Source organism: Ranitomeya variabilis, chromosome 1, assembly GCF_051348905.1.
Source record: "Ranitomeya variabilis isolate aRanVar5 chromosome 1, aRanVar5.hap1, whole genome shotgun sequence".
In the NCBI taxonomy this organism is placed as follows: Eukaryota; Metazoa; Chordata; class Amphibia; order Anura; family Dendrobatidae; genus Ranitomeya; species Ranitomeya variabilis.
In genome coordinates this window covers 116,904,594-116,923,317 of record NC_135232.1, presented here as the reverse complement: position 1 = coordinate 116,923,317, position 18,724 = coordinate 116,904,594, and the positions used below count along the sequence as shown (strand labels likewise).

The 18,724-nt window shown below is 43.4% G+C and overlaps 1 protein-coding gene across 8 annotated transcripts in view; it reads right to left on the bottom strand.

Moving 5' to 3' along the window:
- Positions 1-18,724, bottom strand: part of CCDC125 (coiled-coil domain containing 125) — a 173,338-nt gene that overhangs the window by 53,742 nt on the left and 100,872 nt on the right. For 2 of the 8 annotated variants that reach the window (XM_077288222.1, XM_077288231.1), the window contains exon 1: positions 4,107-4,201. The exons of 3 other annotated variants lie outside the window; for them this stretch is intronic. In XM_077288222.1, the coding sequence (XP_077144337.1) occupies positions 4,107-4,186 (80 nt within the window). In that variant the 5' untranslated portion in view covers positions 4,187-4,201. Of the gene's footprint in view, positions 1-4,106; positions 4,202-8,979; positions 9,138-18,724 lie in introns of those variants that run through there. 3 more of the 8 variants (XM_077288278.1, XM_077288241.1, XM_077288256.1) reach the window with 3 other exon arrangements.

Genomic DNA, 18,724 nt, shown 5'->3' with positions numbered 1-18,724 from the left:
GAAAATTAATATTCACCCCTTCCCCCGCCCATAATCCCAACCACCCTCCTGCACTGGCATCACTGATTCTGTCAGACTGCTGTATTCCCGAGGATCGCATTGCAATCTTTGGACTGTCCGGCAGCTCACTTGACCCGAGAGTGACAGCTGCATAGAAATACACACACCTGTCAGGAGAACAGACGGTTAGTCCGAGCATTACGATGCGATACTTTGGCGAGTAAGGCTACTTTCACACTAGCGTCGTGCACTGCACGTCGCTATGCGACGTTGCAGCGCACCGACGCTAGCTGTGGAAGCGCCGCACAAGGGGGGCAGCAGATGCAGTTTTCCAAAGCATCCGCTGCCCCATTGTGAGGTGCGGGGAGGCGGAGTTCCGGCCGCGCATGTGCGGTCGGAAATGCTGCAGACGACGCACCAAAAACTTTACAAGCAACGTTTTTGGTGGCGACGGTCCGACGCAACCATCACACGACGGTTGCGACTTGTGGCAATGGGTCGCACTACGTCGCTAATAAAAGTCTATGGAGAAAAAACGCATCCTGCAAGCACTTTTGCAAGATGCTTTTTTTCTGCAAAACGACGCATAGCGACGTGCAGTGCACAAGGCTAGTGTGAAAGTAGTCTAACGCAGCAATCTGAATCAATCACCTCGGCACAGAGGGGTGAGCAGGGGAAGGAGTAAATATTAATTTCACATTTACATGTGCAATGGCAGGTCAAGCATATGTAAATGCTAAGTAAATATTCACTGTTTTCCCAACCCATATTCCAGTCTACCCATTCCGGCCGGCGTCAGTGATTGGGTGCAGTCAGATAGCTGGGTTACTCACCTGAGGATCGCACTGCAATCCTCGGACTGACCGTTTGCTCTGACCTGTACTTCTATGCAGCCGTCACTCTGGTCAGGAGAGCAGATGGCCAGTCGGAAGATTGCAATGCGATCCTCAAGAAAAAGGCAGTCTGACTGAATCAGAGACAGCGATGCAGAAAGGGGGGCAGGATTATGGGAGAGGGCTGAATAATCACTTCCCATTTACATATGCTCAACCTGCCGATGCACGAGAATAAATTTCTTTGGGGCTTATAGCAACACAGTGGGGCAACATACAGAACTAGAATGCAAAGGACATAGGACTACTCACTGGAGTAGTTAAATTGTTTGGGGCTATTTATTCCCTATTGAGCCTGCTTATACACATCTACTATATAATTGTCTAAGGGTACTTCCGTCTTTCTGTCGCGGTTATTCGTTCGCTGATTGGTCTCGGCAGCTGCTGCCGCGACCAATCAGCGACGTGCAGAGTCCGGAAAAAAATGGCTGCTCCTTACTCCCCGCACTCACTGCCCGGCGCCCGCATACACCCCTCCGGTCAGCGCTCACACAGGGTTAATGCCGGCGGTAACGGACCGCGTTATGCCGCGGGTAACGCACTCCGTTACCGCCGCTATTAACCCTGTGTGTCCCCAACTTTGTACTATTGACGCTGCCTATGCGGCATCAATAGTACAAAATGTAATGTTAAAAATAAATAAATAATAAAAAAAACCTGCTATACTCACCCTCTGTAGTCCGCTGAGCCGCTCGCGCAGCCCGCCATCTTCCGTTACAGGTTGCGGTGGCAAAGATCGTATGGCAGAAGGACCTGCCATGATGTCACGGTCATGTGACCGCGCCGTCATGACAAGCCCTGCGCGGAAAGGACCTGCCGTGACGTCACGGTCATGTGACCGCTACACGGTCATGTGACCGCGACGTCATCACAGGTCCTGCGCTCAGACCAACCCTGGGACCGGAAGCTGCCGTGGACTACAAGGGGCCCTCGGAAAGGTGAGTATATGTTTATTTTTTAACCTGTGACAAACGTGGCTGGGCAATATACTACGTGACTGGCCAATATACTACGTGACTGTGTGCTGTATAGTACTTCGCTGTGCAATATACTACGTGGCTCTGTGCTGTATACTACGTCACTGGGCAATATACTACGTGGCTGGGCAATATACTACGTGGCTGGGCAATATACTACGTGGACATGCATATTCTAGAATACCCGATGCGTTAGAATCGGGCCACCATCTAGTCCTTAAATAAAAGGGGTGCTGTTTTGGGTATGGTTTTTTTTAACGTTTTTAAATGTTTTTATGACTTTAAGCACTTTGTCTTTTCAATAAAGCCTTCTTTTTCACTATTTACGGGTTGTCTGTGCACGTTTATTTGCGCTTCTTCTTCTGTCCTATGCATTCTATGTTTCAGGCGCATTGGTAGCACCCCCGGTATTTGGTTCTTGATTTATGGTGCTGCCCACTTACTTCTTTCTATACAGAAATAGAAGTTACATATCCCGAAAATGGCCAAACCCAATTTCATAATAATAGAATACCAATCAAAGAAATGGCCTGACAGATTCCTTTTAAAAAAATTAAAAAAAACACACACGTTTGGCATCTGTGTACTCGGAATGTCCTGGGGAATCATATTGCCAGGTCACTTTTACGATATAGTAAACATGTTAATAATATAGAATTAAAAAAATAAAACTAAAGCGCCAATTGTGAAATTGCACATTTTTTGCAATTTCAATGCACTTTGAATTTTTTCCCTGTTTTCCAGTACACTATGGGGTAGAATGAATTGTGCCATTCATAAGTACACAAAAAACAAGCCCTTATATTGCTAGATTGCGGAAAAATAAAAAAAGTTATGTCTGTTGGAAGAAGGGAGGGTAAACGAAAAAAAAAAAAAATTGCCATATCATGAAGGTGTTAACATCAACCCGTGAATTTATGCTGCAGAATACACCCTCTGCGATATACACATGTGGATTAAGCTGCAGGTTTGTGTCAGGAGTGTTATGGCTTCTGTATAGGATACATGGCAAAATCAATAACGGAAAAAATTCTGTCGCCTTTAGGGTAAGTTCACACAGGGCATTTTTAATGCTTTTTTATGCTAATTTTCAGCTGCTTTTTACAGTACCAGCAAAGCCTATAAGATTTCATAAATCTCACGCACACACATTGGTTTTTTGTGTGGTCAGTATTTTGTGCTTTGCTGCATTTTTTGGACATAGAGAATGTCACTTCTTTCAGCGTTTTTGCTGCATTTTTCACCTATTGACTTGAATGGGTGCTGCAAAAACTCAGGTAGCATTATTTGCTGCGTTTTGGCTGCTGAAAATTCAAGGACATTAGCATGGACAAAGACAGGAAAAAATGCAACAAAAAAAACGCAACAAAAAACGCACCTAAACCTGCATTTTTTACACAGCTTCTTTCCTGCCAAGATGATAAGGTTTTCCTGCAGAAAAAAAAGCAGCAAAAATGCAATGTGTGTACTTACCCTTAAATATAGTCTTAGGGAAACTAGAGACAGAGGCCCCGATTCACCAACTCCGGTGATTTATACGCCAGTCGGCCCGACGTACCGACGCATACTGTGCAAGCGCCGCACAACGGGGGCAGCGGATGCAGTTTTTCAATGCATCCACTGCCCCATTGTGAGTTGCGGGGAGGTGGGGGCCGAGTTCCGGCCGCACATGCTCGATCGGAAATAGCGGACCGTCGGCGCAAAAAAACGTTACATGTAGCGTTTTTTTGTTCCAACGGTCCGCCAAAGCACAACGCATCCGTCGCACAACCGATGCGACGTGTGGCAATCCGTCACAATGCGTCGCTAATGCAAGTCAATGGAGAAAAAACGCATCCTGCAAGCACTTTTGCAGGATGCGTTTTTTCTCCAAAACGAAGCATTGCGACGGAGGCCAAACGACGCTAGTGTGAAAGTAGCCTAAGGGGGCATTCTGGCGTCAGATGCTCTTATTTCATGAAGCGCATGACTCTTAATGAATCAGGAGTGTCTGACCACCATGGTGTGCTGTGCTACAAATTTCCAGTCCGACTGGAGTAAGACATCTGACACACGGAAAGATACTGCTCGTGAAGAAGTAGATGAGCTATGGTGTCACCTCCCCGTCTGGCCTTAGCTGCACCAAAATTGGCATGAAGAGGCCAAAATTTGCTAAATGTTTACATAACTTCAAGTGTCGAGCAGAAAAATGTGAAACTTTTCAATGCGATTTTCACTAGAATTCTGGAATAATTACTTTGAAAAATTGGATCCAAAAGAATTACAGCGTACTCCGAGGAGGATTTCACTCGTTGCACCAACAATATTCCAAACCATGAAGGAAAAAAAACAAACAAACCCTAAAAGGAAGTGGCCCCGTCCAGTCACTTCCATTACACACACAGTGCCCCCCGTCCAGTCACTTCCATTACACACACAGTGCCCCCCGTCCAGTCACTTCCATTACACACACAGTGCCCCCCGTCCAGTCACTTCCATTACACACACAGTGCCCCCCGTCCAGTCACTTCCATTACACACACAGTGCCCCCCGTCCAGTCACTTCCATTACACACACAGTGCCCCCCGTCCAGTCACTTCCATTACACACACAGTGCCCCCGTCCAGTCACTTCCATTACACATAGGACAGCAGTGCCCCCGTCCAGTCACTTCCATTACACACAGGACAGCAGTGCCCCCGTCCAGGCACTTCCATTACACACACACACAGTGCCCCCTGTCCAGTCACTTCCATTACACACAGGACAGCAGTGACCCCCGTCCAGTCACTTCCATCACACACACAGTGCCGCCATCCAGTCACTTCCATTACACACAGTGCCCCCATCCAGTTGCTTCCTTTACACACAGGACATCAATGCCCCCGTCCAGTCACTTCCATTACACACACAGTGCCCCCCGTCCAGTCACTTCCATTACACACAGGACAGCAGTGCCCCCATCCAGTCACTTCCATTACACACAGTGCCCCTCGTCCAGTCACTTCCATTACACACACAGTGCCCCCGTCCAGTCACTTCCATTACACACACAGTGCCCCCGTCCAGTCACTTCCACTACACACAGTGCCCCCCATATTGATTTCTTATTTTCTTAGTGTCACTGTATATCTATTTCACATTTTATTATTTTTTTATTTTATTATTTTTTTTATTATTCATTTCTACAGGTCCTTCTCAAAAAATTAGCATATAGTGTTAAATTTCATTATTTACCATAATGTAATGATTACAATTAAACTTTCATATATTATAGATTCATTATCCACCAACTGAAATTTGTCAGGTCTTTTATTGTTTTAATACTGATGATTTTGGCATACAACTCCTGATAACCCAAAAAACCTGTCTCAATAAATTAGCATATTTCACCCGACCAATCAAATAAAAGTGTTTTTTAATACCAAACAAAAAAAACATCAAATAATAATGTTCAGTTATGCACTCAATACTTGGTCGGGAATCCTTTGGCAGAAATGACTGCTTCAATGCGGCGTGGCATGGAGGCAATCAGCCTGTGACACTGCTGAGATGTTATGGAGGCCCAGGATGCTTCAATAGCGGCCTTAAGCTCATCCAGAGTGTTGGGTCTTGCGTCTCTCAACTTTCTCTTCACAATATCCCACAGATTCTCTATGGGGTTCAGGTCAGGAGAGTTGGCAGGCCAATTGAGCACAGTAATACCATGGTCAGTAAACCATTTACCAGTGGTTTTGGCACTGTGAGCAGGTGCCAGGTCGTGCTGAAAAATGAAATCTTCATCTCCATAAAGCATTTCAGCCGATGGAAGCATGAAGTGCTCCAAAATCTCCTGATAGCTAGCTGCATTGACCCTGCCCTTGATGAAACACAGTGGACCAACACCAGCAGCTGACATGGCACCCCACACCATCACTGACTGTGGGTACTTGACACTGGACTTCAGGCATTTTGGCATTTCCTTCTCCCCAGTCTTCCTCCAGACTCTGGCACCTTGATTTCCGAATGACATGCAAAATTTGCTTTCATCAGAAAAAAGTACTTGGGACCACTTAGCAACAGTCCAGTGCTGCTTCTCTGTAGCCCAGGTCAGGCGCTTCTGCCGCTGTTTATGGTTCAAAAGTGGCTTTACCTGGGGAATGCGGCACCTGTAGCCCATTTCCTGCACACGCCTGTGCACGGTGGCTCTGGATGTTTCTACACCAGACTCAGTCCACTGCTTCCTCAGGTTCCCCAAGGTCTGGAATCGGTCCTTCTCCACAATCTTCCTCAGGGTCCGGTCACCTCTTCTCGTTGTACAGCGTTTTCTGCCACATTGTTTCCTTCCAAAAGACTTACCATTGAGGTGCCTTGATACAGCACTCTGGGAACAGCCTATTTGTTGAGAAATTTCTTTCTGGGTCTTACCCTCTTGCTTGAGGGTGTCAATGATGGCCTTCTTGACATCTGTCAGGTCGCTAGTCTTACCCATGATGGGGGTTTTGAGTAATGAACCAGGCAGGGAGTTTTTAAAAGCCTCAGGTATCTTTTGCATGTGTTTAGAGTTAATTAGTTGATTCAGAAGATTAGGGTAATAGGTCGTTTAGAGAACCTTTTCTTGATATGCTAATTTATTGAGACAGGTTTTTTGGGTTATCAGGAGTTGTATGCCAAAATCATCAGTATTAAAACAATAAAAGACCTGACAAATTTCAGTTGGTGGATAATGAATCTATAATATATGAAAGTTTAATTGTAATCATTACATTATGGTAAATAATGAAATTTAACACTATATGCTAATTTTTTGAGAAGGACCTGTATATTGTTTATAATATTCACTCTGTTTCATGTTTTATAGCTACAATTGTGGTGTTACTTATATTAATATACACTAGTTAATGCAGATATGTTGTTATGCTGTATATCCTGTGAGATATGACAATGGGATGGTGCTTGCCTTCTAATTTATTGTTTATTTTCCGTAATTTACATATCGGCTCTTGATATCTCTGTGCGCATGTGCACTGGCACCCCTGCTGACGTTGCCGGCGACGGTGTCTATTAATGGCTGTGGGCGGAGGTCGGGGGGCTGCTCCATGTTCACGCTATTTTCGCGTGTTCCTGGTGACATCTCCTCGGCGTCCCGCCCTTATCCATGACGCACTCGCTGACTTCGCTGGGCGGGGGCACGCCGGGTCACATGTGCCGCTGTTTACTATCAAGCCCAGCTTTTACTACAAATACCGTCATTCTTTGCGGCCCTACTTCCGGTCATGTGTCCAATGACACTTTATTTCTCATTGGCCACCACTCATATAAAAAGGGCATGTTTTAGTTGTGATGCCACTCCCCCTGAGGAAGGCACCTTGCCAAAATGCGCATAGGGGTTGTGGCGTCTCCATATAGGTGTTGGTAAGATCTATTTTTATTCATTTGCACTGACTACATGGATTGATTAAGCTGTATATTGGGGATTTGTGGACTTTGGTAGCTGGGGCTTAGTTCCAGGCATTTCTGCCCTTAGGCTTTATACTATGCTTTCTAACTCAAAACCTATGGTCCAGAGTCCATACCTGTTACTTTTTGCATATTGAGGATTTATAGACCATAGCATTGGGGGATCCGTTTTGGATTTAAGTAGGCACTATTTTGCATTTGTTCATTATATGTATCCCCACTGTCTATGATCTATTGTCCTTATTAATCCCATTGTAGTATGTCTTGTGATTACTTTTTGTAATTATATTGCCCACCTAATGGTGACGCCTTCTGTTGCTATTTTTGGCTCACTAAAGCACTATTGGCTATAAGATTTTAATCTGACTTTTTATGTTGTCTAATAAAGTATTCTATTATTGTTCTGACATGCGTGGCTTTTTTGTATGTTTATACACACAGTGCCCCCTGTCCAGTCACTTCCATTACACACACAGTGCCCCCCGTCCAGTCACTTCCATTACACACACAGTGCCCCCCGTCCAGTCACTTCCATTACACACACAGTGCCCCCCGTCCAGTCACTTCCATTTCACACACACACAGTGCCCCCCGTCCAGTCACTTCCATTACACACAGGACAGCAGTGCCCCCCGTCCTGTCACTTCCATTACACACAGGACAGCAGTGCCCCCCGTCCTGTCACTTCCATTACACACAGGACAGCAGTGCCCCCCGTCCAGTCACTTCCATTACACACACAGTGCCCCCCGTCCCGTCACTTCCATTACACACGCAGTGCCCCCCGTCCAGTCACTTCCATTACACACACAGTGCCCCCCGTCCCGTCACTTCCATTACACACGCAGTGCCCCCCCGTCCAGTCACTTCCATTACACACAGTGCCCCCCGTCCAGTCCCTTCCATCACAAACACAGTGCCCCCCGTCCAGTCACTTCCATCACACACACAGTGCCCCCCGTCCAGTCACTTCCATTACACACACAGTGCCCCCCGTCCAGTCACTTCCATTACACACACAGTGCCCCCCGTCCAGTCACTTCCATTACACACACAGTGCCCCCCGTCCAGTCACTTCCATTACACACACAGTGCCCCCCGTCCAGTCACTTCCATTACACACACAGTGCCCCCTGTCCAGTCACTTCCATTACACACAGGACAGCAGTTCCCCCGTCCAGTCACTTCCATTACACACACAGTGCCCCCCGTCCAGTCACTTCCATTACACACACAGTGCCCCCTGTCCAGTCACTTCCATTACACACAGGACAGCAGTTCCCCCGTCCAGTCACTTCCATTACACACACACTGCCCCCCGTCCAGTCACTTCCATTACACACACAGTGCCCCCTGTCCAGTCACTTCCATTACACACAGGACAGCAGTTCCCCCGTCCAGTCACTTCCATTACACACACACTGCCCCTATCACAAGTTCCTGCTCATTGTGTACTCAGGATACGAAACAACCACTCCCTGAGGCAGAGCAGCTACAGACAGGCCAGTCCAGTATGTGAACACACTGGGTTAGAACTAAGAGGGAGCACCTAAATCTGATCCCCTGTCCCCCTCAGAGCCCCGCACTCCCGGGTATCCAGCGCAGCCTGCAGTTCCCTCCCTACAAACACCCGGGTGACAGAGCAGCCAGGTAAATGATGTCATTGGCTCTGTGTATAAGAGGGTCTCACCCACAGTGCAGCAGGGGCTCCCGCCTGTCACTCGCTTCCTCTCCACAGATGTTACTCAGTGTTCACAACTCTGATTTCCTCCTTTACAGACGTGGCCTCCCCTCCTTCTACCGGTCACATGACCTGAAGGCTGGGCCCTGCCTATCTCACCTGAGGGCACCTGTCTTCAGTACACACACGTATATATACAGTATATATACCGCCGTCACTGTGTTATGTATAACTAGTGTATATACAGTATATACTGCAGCTTATATATAACTAGTCTACGTATGGTAGAGATCGCAGTGTTTTATATAACTAGTGTATACATCCTATATACCGCAGTGTTATCTATAACTAGTTTATACATCCTATATACCGCAGTGTTATCTATAACTAAATACATCCTATATACCGCAGTGTTATCTATAACTAGTATATACATCCTATATACCGCAGTGTTATCTATAACTAGTATATACCTCCTATATACCGCAGTGTTATCTATAACTAGTATATACATCCTATATACCGCAGTGTTATCTATAACTAGTATATACATCCTATATACCGCAGTGTTATCTATAACTAGTATATACAACGTATATACCGCAGTGTTATCTATAACTAGTATATACATCCTATATATCGCAGTGTTATCTCTAACTAGTGTATACAACGTATATACCGCAGTGTTATCTATAACTAGTATATACATCCTATATACCGCAGTGTTATCTATAACTAGTATATGCCTCCTATATACCGCAGTGTTATCTATAACTAGTATATGCCTCCTATATACCGCAGTGTTATCTATAACTAGTATATACCTCCTATATACCGCAGTGTTATCTATAACTAGTATATACATCCTATATACCGCAGTGTTATCTATAACTAGTATATACATCCTATATACCGCAGTGTTATCTATAACTAGTATATACATCCTATATACCGCAGTGTTATCTATAACTAGTATATGCCTCCTATATACCGCAGTGTTATCTATAACTAGTATATACCTCCTATATACCGCAGTGTTATCTATTACTAGTATATGCCTCCTATATACCGCAGTGTTATCTATAACTAGTATATACATCCTATATATCGCAGTGTTATCTATAACTAGTATATACAACGTATATACCGCAGTGTTATCTATAACTAGTGTATACATCCTATATACCGCAGTGTTATCTATAACTAGTATATACCTCCTATATACCGCAGTGTTATCTATAACTAGTATATACCTCCTATATACCGCCGTGTTATCTATAACTAGTATATGCCTCCTATATACCGCAGTGTTATCTATAACTAGTATATACATCCTATATACCGCAGTGTTATCTATAACTAGTATATACCTCCTATATACCGCAGTGTTATCTATAACTAGTATATACCTCCTATATACCGCAGTGTTATCTATAACTAGTATATACCTCCTATATACCGCAGTGTTATCTATAACTAGTATATACATCCTATATACCGCAGTGTTATCTATATCTAGTATATACCTCCTATATACCGCAGTGTTATCTATAACTAGTTTATACATCCTATATACCGCAGTGTTTTATATAACTAGTATATGCCTCCTATATACCGCAGTGTTATCTATAACTAGTATATACCTCCTATATACCGCAGTGTTATCTATAACTAGTATATGCCTCCTATATACCGCAGTGTTATCTATAACTAGTATATGCCTCCTATATACCGCAGTGTTATCTATAACTAGTATATACAACGTATATACCGCAGTGTTATCTATAACTAGTGTATACATCCTATATACCGCAGTGTTATCTATAACTAGTATATACCTCCTATATACCGCAGTGTTATCTATAACTAGTATATGCCTCCTATATACCGCAGTGTTATCTATAACTAGTATATACATCCTATATACCGCAGTGTTATCTATAACTAGTATATACCTCCTATATACCGCAGTGTTATCTATAACTAGTATATACATCCTATATACCGCAGTGTTATCTATAACTAGTATATGCCTCCTATATACCGCAGTGTTATCTATAACTAGTATATACAACGTATATACCGCAGTGTTATCTATAACTAGTGTATACATCCTATATACCGCAGTGTTATCTATAACTAGTATATACCTCCTATATACCGCAGTGTTATCTATAACTAGTATATACATCCTATATATCGCAGTGTTATCTATAACTAGTATATACATCCTATATACCGCAGTGTTATCTATAACTAGTATATACATCCTATATACCGCAGTGTTATCTATAACTAGTATATGCCTCCTATATACCGCAGTGTTATCTATATCTAGTATATACATCCTATATACCGCAGTGTTATCTATAACTAGTATATGCCTCCTATATACCGCAGTGTTATCTATAACTAGTATGTGCCTCCTATATACCGCAGTGTTATCTATAACTAGTATATACATCCTATATACCGCAGTGTTATCTATAACTAGTATATGCCTCCTATATACCGCAGTGTTATCTATAACTAGTATGTGCCTCCTATATACCGCAGTGTTATCTATAACTAGTATATACATCCTATATACCGCAGTGTTGTCTATAACTAGTATATACATCCTATATACCGCAGTGTTATCTATATCTAGTATATACAGCCTATATACCGCAGTGTTATCTATAACTAGTATATGCCTCCTATATACCGCAGTGTTATATAATCCCGCCCCCTGCACAGCAGCTTCACCCCGACCACAAATCCTGCCCCTTCAACACATCACCACACATAATCCCGCCCCCCCACCTCATTACTACACATAATCCCGCCCCCCCACCACATTACTACACATAATCCCGCCCCCCCACCACATTACCACAGATAATCCCGCCCCCTCACCACATCACCACACATAATCCCGCCCCCACCTTATTACCACTCATAATCCCGCCCCCCACCCCATCACCACACATAATACCGCCCCCCACCACATTTCCACACATAATCCCGCCCCCCACCCCATTGCCACACATAATCCTGCCCCCCACCCCATTGCCACACATAATCCCGCCCCCAACACATCGCCACACATAATCCCGCCCCCAACACATCACCACACATAATCCCGCCCCCAACACATCACCACACATAATCCCGCCCCCAACACATCACCACACATAATCCCGCCCCCCAACATATCACCACACTATTGTTATTAACTTTATTTTAAGTTAATTTACCACCTGCGTAAGCGCTATTGAATGTTGTCATTATTTGCTTTAGTTTAATCACCAGCAGCGTTAATTAGATAGCAATGAGCGTGCCGAGCGTTAGCTGGCTGGAAACATCTAGTTTCCTCATATTTTCTCTAAATTACCTATCTGAATTGCAGTCATTGTTATTTTCCAGTCATCTACTATTCTAGTATAATTGCAATGTTTTGGAACAAACTGCCTATGAAAACAGTATCTTTTAAAAAAAAATAAACACTCAAAATGCATGTTCCAAATTATTATGCACAGCAGAGTTTTCAACCTTTTTTTTATTATTTTGAACAAAAAAATGGTCAATTGTGAAGTTATAAGCATTATCAGCTTATTACAAAATGAAATCAAACAGTTTTAAAGTGAAAACTTTATTCTAGGTGATGTTACATGTGCACATAGGACCCCTTGTTCGAAAGAAGCTTCTGAACTCTCTCGTCCATTGAATTTGTCAGTTTTTGGATGGTTTCTGCTTCAATTGTTTTGCATGTGGACAGAATACCCTCCCAGAGCTGTTGCTTAGATGTGAACTGCCTCCCGCCATCATACACACTCCTTTTGATGATGCTCCAGAGGTTCTCAATGGGGTTGAGGTCAGGGGAAGATGGTTGCCACACCATAAGTTTGTCCTCTTTTATGCCTATAGCAGCCAGAGATGCAGATGTGTTCTTTGCAGCATGAGACTGTGCATTATCATGCATGAAAATGATCTTGCTGCGGAAAGCACGGTTCTTCCTCTTGAACCATGGCAGGAAGTGTTGTTTTAGAAACTCCACATAGATTATGGAGTTCTTCTTTACCCCTTCAGGGATTATAAAGGGGCCGACAATCTCTCTCCCCATGATTCCAGCCCAAAACATTACTCCACCTCCTCCTTGTTGGCACCTTAGCCGTGTTTTCATGGAGTGTCCATCAACCAGCCATCCTCCACTCCATCCATCTGGACCATCAAGCGTTGCACGGCACTCATCGGTGAACAAAACAGTTTGGAAGTCAGTCTTCATGTATCGTTTGGCCCACTGGAGCCGTTTCTGCCTGTGTGCAGTGGATAGAGGTGGTCGACAGGATGGCTTACGCACAGCTGCAAACCTCTGAAGGACCCTGCATCTTGTTGTTCTGGGGACGTTGGAGGCACCAGCAGCTTCAAAAACTTGTCTGCTGCTATGACAAGGCATTTTTGCAGCTGCTCTGCTGCTTTGCACCTTACGCAATTGCCTGTTGGAAAGAGTCCTCAATTTTTCCTTATCAGCACGCCCACGTGTGTGCTGGGAATCAGCTACATACTACTTCATTGTGCGATGATCACGATGAAGTGTCTTGGCAATGTTGATTGTAGTCATGCCTTAACCTAAATACTCCACAATTTGTTGCTTCTCAGCAGCCGGCACATCCTTTTTCTTTCCCATTTTGGCAAAAAATGTAGGCTGCTTAACCCCTTTCTGTCATTGGACGTACTATTCCGTCCATGTGGGGTGGGCCCTACTTCCCAAAGACGGAATAGTACGTCCAGCGTGATCAGCCGCGCTCACGGGGGGAGCACGGGCGATCGTGGCCGGGTGTCAGCTGACTATCGCAGCTGACATCCGGCACTATGTGCCAGGAGCGGTCACAGACCGCCCCAGGCACATTAACCCCTGGCACACTGCGATCAAACATGATCGCAGTGTTCCGGCGGTACAGGGAAGCATCGCGCAGGGAGGGGGCTCCCTGCGAGCTTCCCTGAGACGATCGGTACAAGGCGATGTGCTCACCTTGTACCGAGCGTCTCCTCCTTGCAGGCCCCGGATCCAACATGGCCGCGGGGCTGCATCTGGGTCCTGCAGGGAGGTGGCTTCACAGCGCCTGCTCAGAGCATGCGCCGGGAAGCCTCCCTGCTGTGCACGTCAGATCGCCGATCTGACACAGTGCACAGCAAAGTGTCACGTGCCCAAAAATGTTACCAATAAAAACGTCAACTCGCCCCGCAAAAAACAAGACCTCACATGACTCTGTGGTCCAAAATATGGAAAAATTATAGCACTCAAAATGTGGTAACGCAAAAAAAAAATTTTTGGAATAAAAAGCGTCTTTTAGTGTGTGACAGCTGCCAATCAAAAATCCGCTAGAAAACGCGCTATAAATAGTAAATCAAACCCCCCTTCATCACCCCCTTAGTTACGAAAAATTAAAAAAAGTATTTATTTCCATTTTCCCATTAGGGCTAGGGTTAGGGTTAGGGTTGGGACTAGGGTTAGATCTACAGTTAGGGTTGGGGCTAAAGTTAGGGTAGGGGCTAAAGTTAGGGTTAGGGTTTGGATTACATTTACGGTTGGGAATAGGGTTGGGATTAGGGTTAGGGGTGTGTTAGGGTTAGGGGTCCAATTTCTCCTGTTACCCTTGGGAGCTCAGTTACCCATCCGTTTTGAGATTACCTTGACGTTTGGTGGATGGGCTCACAACATTTGGCCAAATCTTGTGCTAAGAATCTCATGTGTTTTTTCATAAATTTCCCAAGCCATTATGCTATTCACATTTCATGTATTGCACATTTCCTTGCTTTAGCACAGTAAAATTGAGTGCAGCCATTATCTATTTGCTCAGGATAAATTGGACAACAACTTTTTGGGTTCAATTTACACTGTTTCCCTTGGAAAAATACAAAACTGGGGGCTAAAAAATAATTTTTGTGGAAAAAAAGGATTTTTTATTTTCACGGCTTTGCGTTATAAACTGTAGTGAAACACTTAGGGGTTCAAAGTTCTCACAACATATCTAGATAAGTTCCTTGGGGGGTCTAGTTTCCAATATGGGGTCACTTGTGGGGGGTGTTTCTACGGTTTAGGTACATTAGGGGCTCTGCAAATGCAACGTGACGCCTGCAGACCATTCCATCTAAGTCTGCATTCCAAATAGCGCTCCTTCCCTTCCGAGCTCTCCCATTCACCCAAACGGTGGTTTACCCCCACATATGGGGTATCGGCGTACTCAGGACAAATTGTACAACAACTTTTGTGGTCCATTTTCTCCTGTTACCCTTGGTAAAATAAAACAAATTGGAGCTGAAGTAAATTTTTTGTGTAAAAAAAGTTAAATGTTCATTTTTATTTAAACATTCCAAAAATTCTTGTGAAACACCTGAAGGGTTAATAAACTTCTTGAATGTGGTTTTGAGCACCTTGAGGGGTGCAGTTTTTAGAATGTTGTCACACTTGTTCTATCATATAGACCCCTCAAAATTACTTCAATTGAAATGTGGTCCCTAAAAAAAAAATGGTGTTGTAAAAATGAGAAATTGCTGGTCAACTTTTAACCCTTATAACTCCCTAGCAAAAAAATTTTGGTTCCAAAATTGTGCTGATGTAAAGTAGACATGTGGGAAATGTTACTTATTAAGTATTTTGTGTGACATATCACTGTGATTTAATTGTATAAAAATTCAAAGTTGGAAAATTGCGAAATTTTCAAAATTTTCGCCAAATTTCTGTTTTTTTCACAAATAAACGCAGGTAATATCAAAGCCATTTTACCACTATCATGAAGTGCAATATGTCACGAGAAAACAGTGTCAGAATCACCGAGATCCGTTGAAGCGTTCCAGAGTTATAACCTCATAAAGGGACAGTGGTCAGAATTGTAAAAATTGGCCCGGTCATTAACGTGCAAACCACCCTTGGGGGTAAAGTGGTTAATAATGTGGAACAGCCACCTTAAAGGGAACCTGTCACCTGAATTTGGCGGGACCAGTTTTGGGTCATATGGGCGGGGTTTTCGGGTGTTTGATTCACCCTTTCCTTACCCGCTGACTGCATGCTGGCCGCAATATTGGATTGAAGTTCATTCTCTGTCTTCCGGAGTACATGCCAGCGCAATGCCTTGCGCAGGCGTGTACTCCGGAGGACAGAGAATGAACTTCAATCCAATATTGCGGCCAGCATGCAGCCAGCGGATAAGGAAAGGGTGAATCAAACACCCGAAAACCCCGCCCATATGACCCAAAACTGGTCCCACCAAATTCAGGTGACAGGTTCCCTTTAAGTAGTCTTGCCTTTATTTGGACACACCTGCCAAACTAGTTTGCACAGGTATCTGCAATTGCTTTCAGTGATATAAAGAGCCCTGACACACATCACCATCAATGAGTTTAAATGACAAACAAAAAAATTCTAACCTTATCACTCCTAAACTCTTTGTGCATAATAATTTGGAACACAGTGTATATACATCCTATATACCGCAGTGTTATCTATAACTAGTGTATACAACTTATATACCGCAGTGTTATCTATAACTAGTATATAAATCCTATATACCGCAGTGTTATATATAACTAGTATATACATCCTATATACCGCAGTGTTATCTATAACTAGTATATACACTATGTTCCAAATTATTATGCAAATTATATTTTTCTATATAACAGTATAATCTCCAAAATAAATAAAACCTCAAAATGCACTGTTCCAAATTATTATGCACAGTAGAATTTCTAAACTTTTGATATGTTTTAAAGAACTGAAAATGCTCATTTGTGGAATTTGCAGCATTAGGTCACATTCACTGAACAAAAAAGCTATTTAACTCCAAAACATCCCAACAGGCCAAGTTACATGTTAACCTAGGACCCCTTCTTTGATGTCACCTTCACAATTCTTGCATCCATTGAACTTGTGAGTTTTTGGAGAGTTTCTGCTTGTATTTCTTTGCATGAAGTCAGAATAGCCTCCCAGAGCTGCTGTTTTGATGTGAACTGCCTCCCACACTCATAGATCTTTTGCTTGATGATACTCCAAAGGTTCTCTATAGGGTTAAGGTCAGGGGAAGATGGTGGCCACACCATGAGTTTATTTCCATAGCAGCCAATGACTCAGAGGTATTCTTTGCAGCAGGAGATGGTGCATTGTCATGCATGTAGATGATTTTGCTCCTGAAGGCACGTTTCTGCTTTTTATACCATGGAAGAAAGTTGTTAGTCAGAAACTCTATATAGTTTGCAGAGATCATTTTCACATCTTCAGGAACTTTAAAGGGCCCTACTAGCTGTTTCCCCATGATTCCGTCCCAAAACATGACTCCTCCACCTCCTTGCTGACGTTGCAGCCTTGTTGGGACATGGTGGCCATCCACCAATCCACTACTCCATTCATCTGGAAAATTAGTCATCAGTAAACAAGACTGTTTGAAAATTAGTCTTCATGTATGTTTGGGCCCACTACAACCGTTTCTGCTTGTGAACACTGTTTAGAGGTGGCCGAATAGTAGGTTTATGCACCACAGCAAGCCTTTGAAGGATCCTACACCTTGAGGATCGAGGGACTCCAGAGGCATCAGTGGCTTCAAATATCTGTTTGCTGGTTTGTAATGGCTTTTTAGCAGCTGCTCTCTTTATCCGATGAACTTGCCTGGCAGAAACCTTCCTCATTATGCCTTTATCAGCATGAACACGACTGTGCTCAGATTCAGCCACAAATCTCTTAACAGTAAGATGATCACGCTTAAATTTTCAAGAAATATCTAATGTTTTCATCCCTTGACCAAGGCATTGCACTATTTGATGCTTTTTGGCAGCAGAGAGATCCTTTTTCTTTCCCATGTTACTTGAAACCTGTGGCCTGCTTAATAATGTGGAACATCATTTTTAAGTAGTTTTCCTTTAATTAGAATCACCTGGAAAACTAAATATCACAAATGTTTAAGATTGATTTCAGTGATCCATTGAGCCCTGAGACACAATACCATCCACGAGTTTATTTGAAAAACAAAACAATTAAATCTTTTTGACACTTAAATCCAATTTGCATAATAACTTGGAACACAGTGTACATCCTATATACCGCAGTGTTATATATAACTAGTATATACATCCTATATACCGCAGTGTTATATAAAACTAGTATATACATCCTATATACCGCAGTGTTATCTATAACTAGTGTATGCAACGTATATAGCGCAGTGTTATATATAACTAGTATTGACAAATTACTAATTTTTTTTTAATCAAACAGTATTGTGATGGTATAAATACTATTTATACTACAGGGTGGGCCATTTATATGGATACACTTGGGTGGGCCATTTATAAAGTTGGATCCAAAATGGCTGACTTCAAAATGGCCACCATGGTCACCACCCATCTTGAAAAGTTTTCCCCTTCCCATATACTAATGTGCCACAAACAGGAAGTTGATATCACCAACCATTCCCATTTTATTTAGGTGTATCCATATACATGGCCTACTCAGGTCTATGCATATGAATGGCCCACCCTGTATATAACTATGTAACATTTTATACTATAAAACAGCCTAGGGGTTAGTGGGGCGCTTACAACAGAGCACCACTCTCACCTGCGTTAGGTCTGGTTTTGAAGCTCTGAAATGAAACGCCCGGTCAGGGCCATGGGGTACTCGGTACCGGGTCAAGTACTTAAAAGGACATGTCACAGCAGCAGCGACCCGGACCGTGGCCCTGGGCGCCCATGTTAAAGGAAAGGTCTTTAAAGGGGTTTT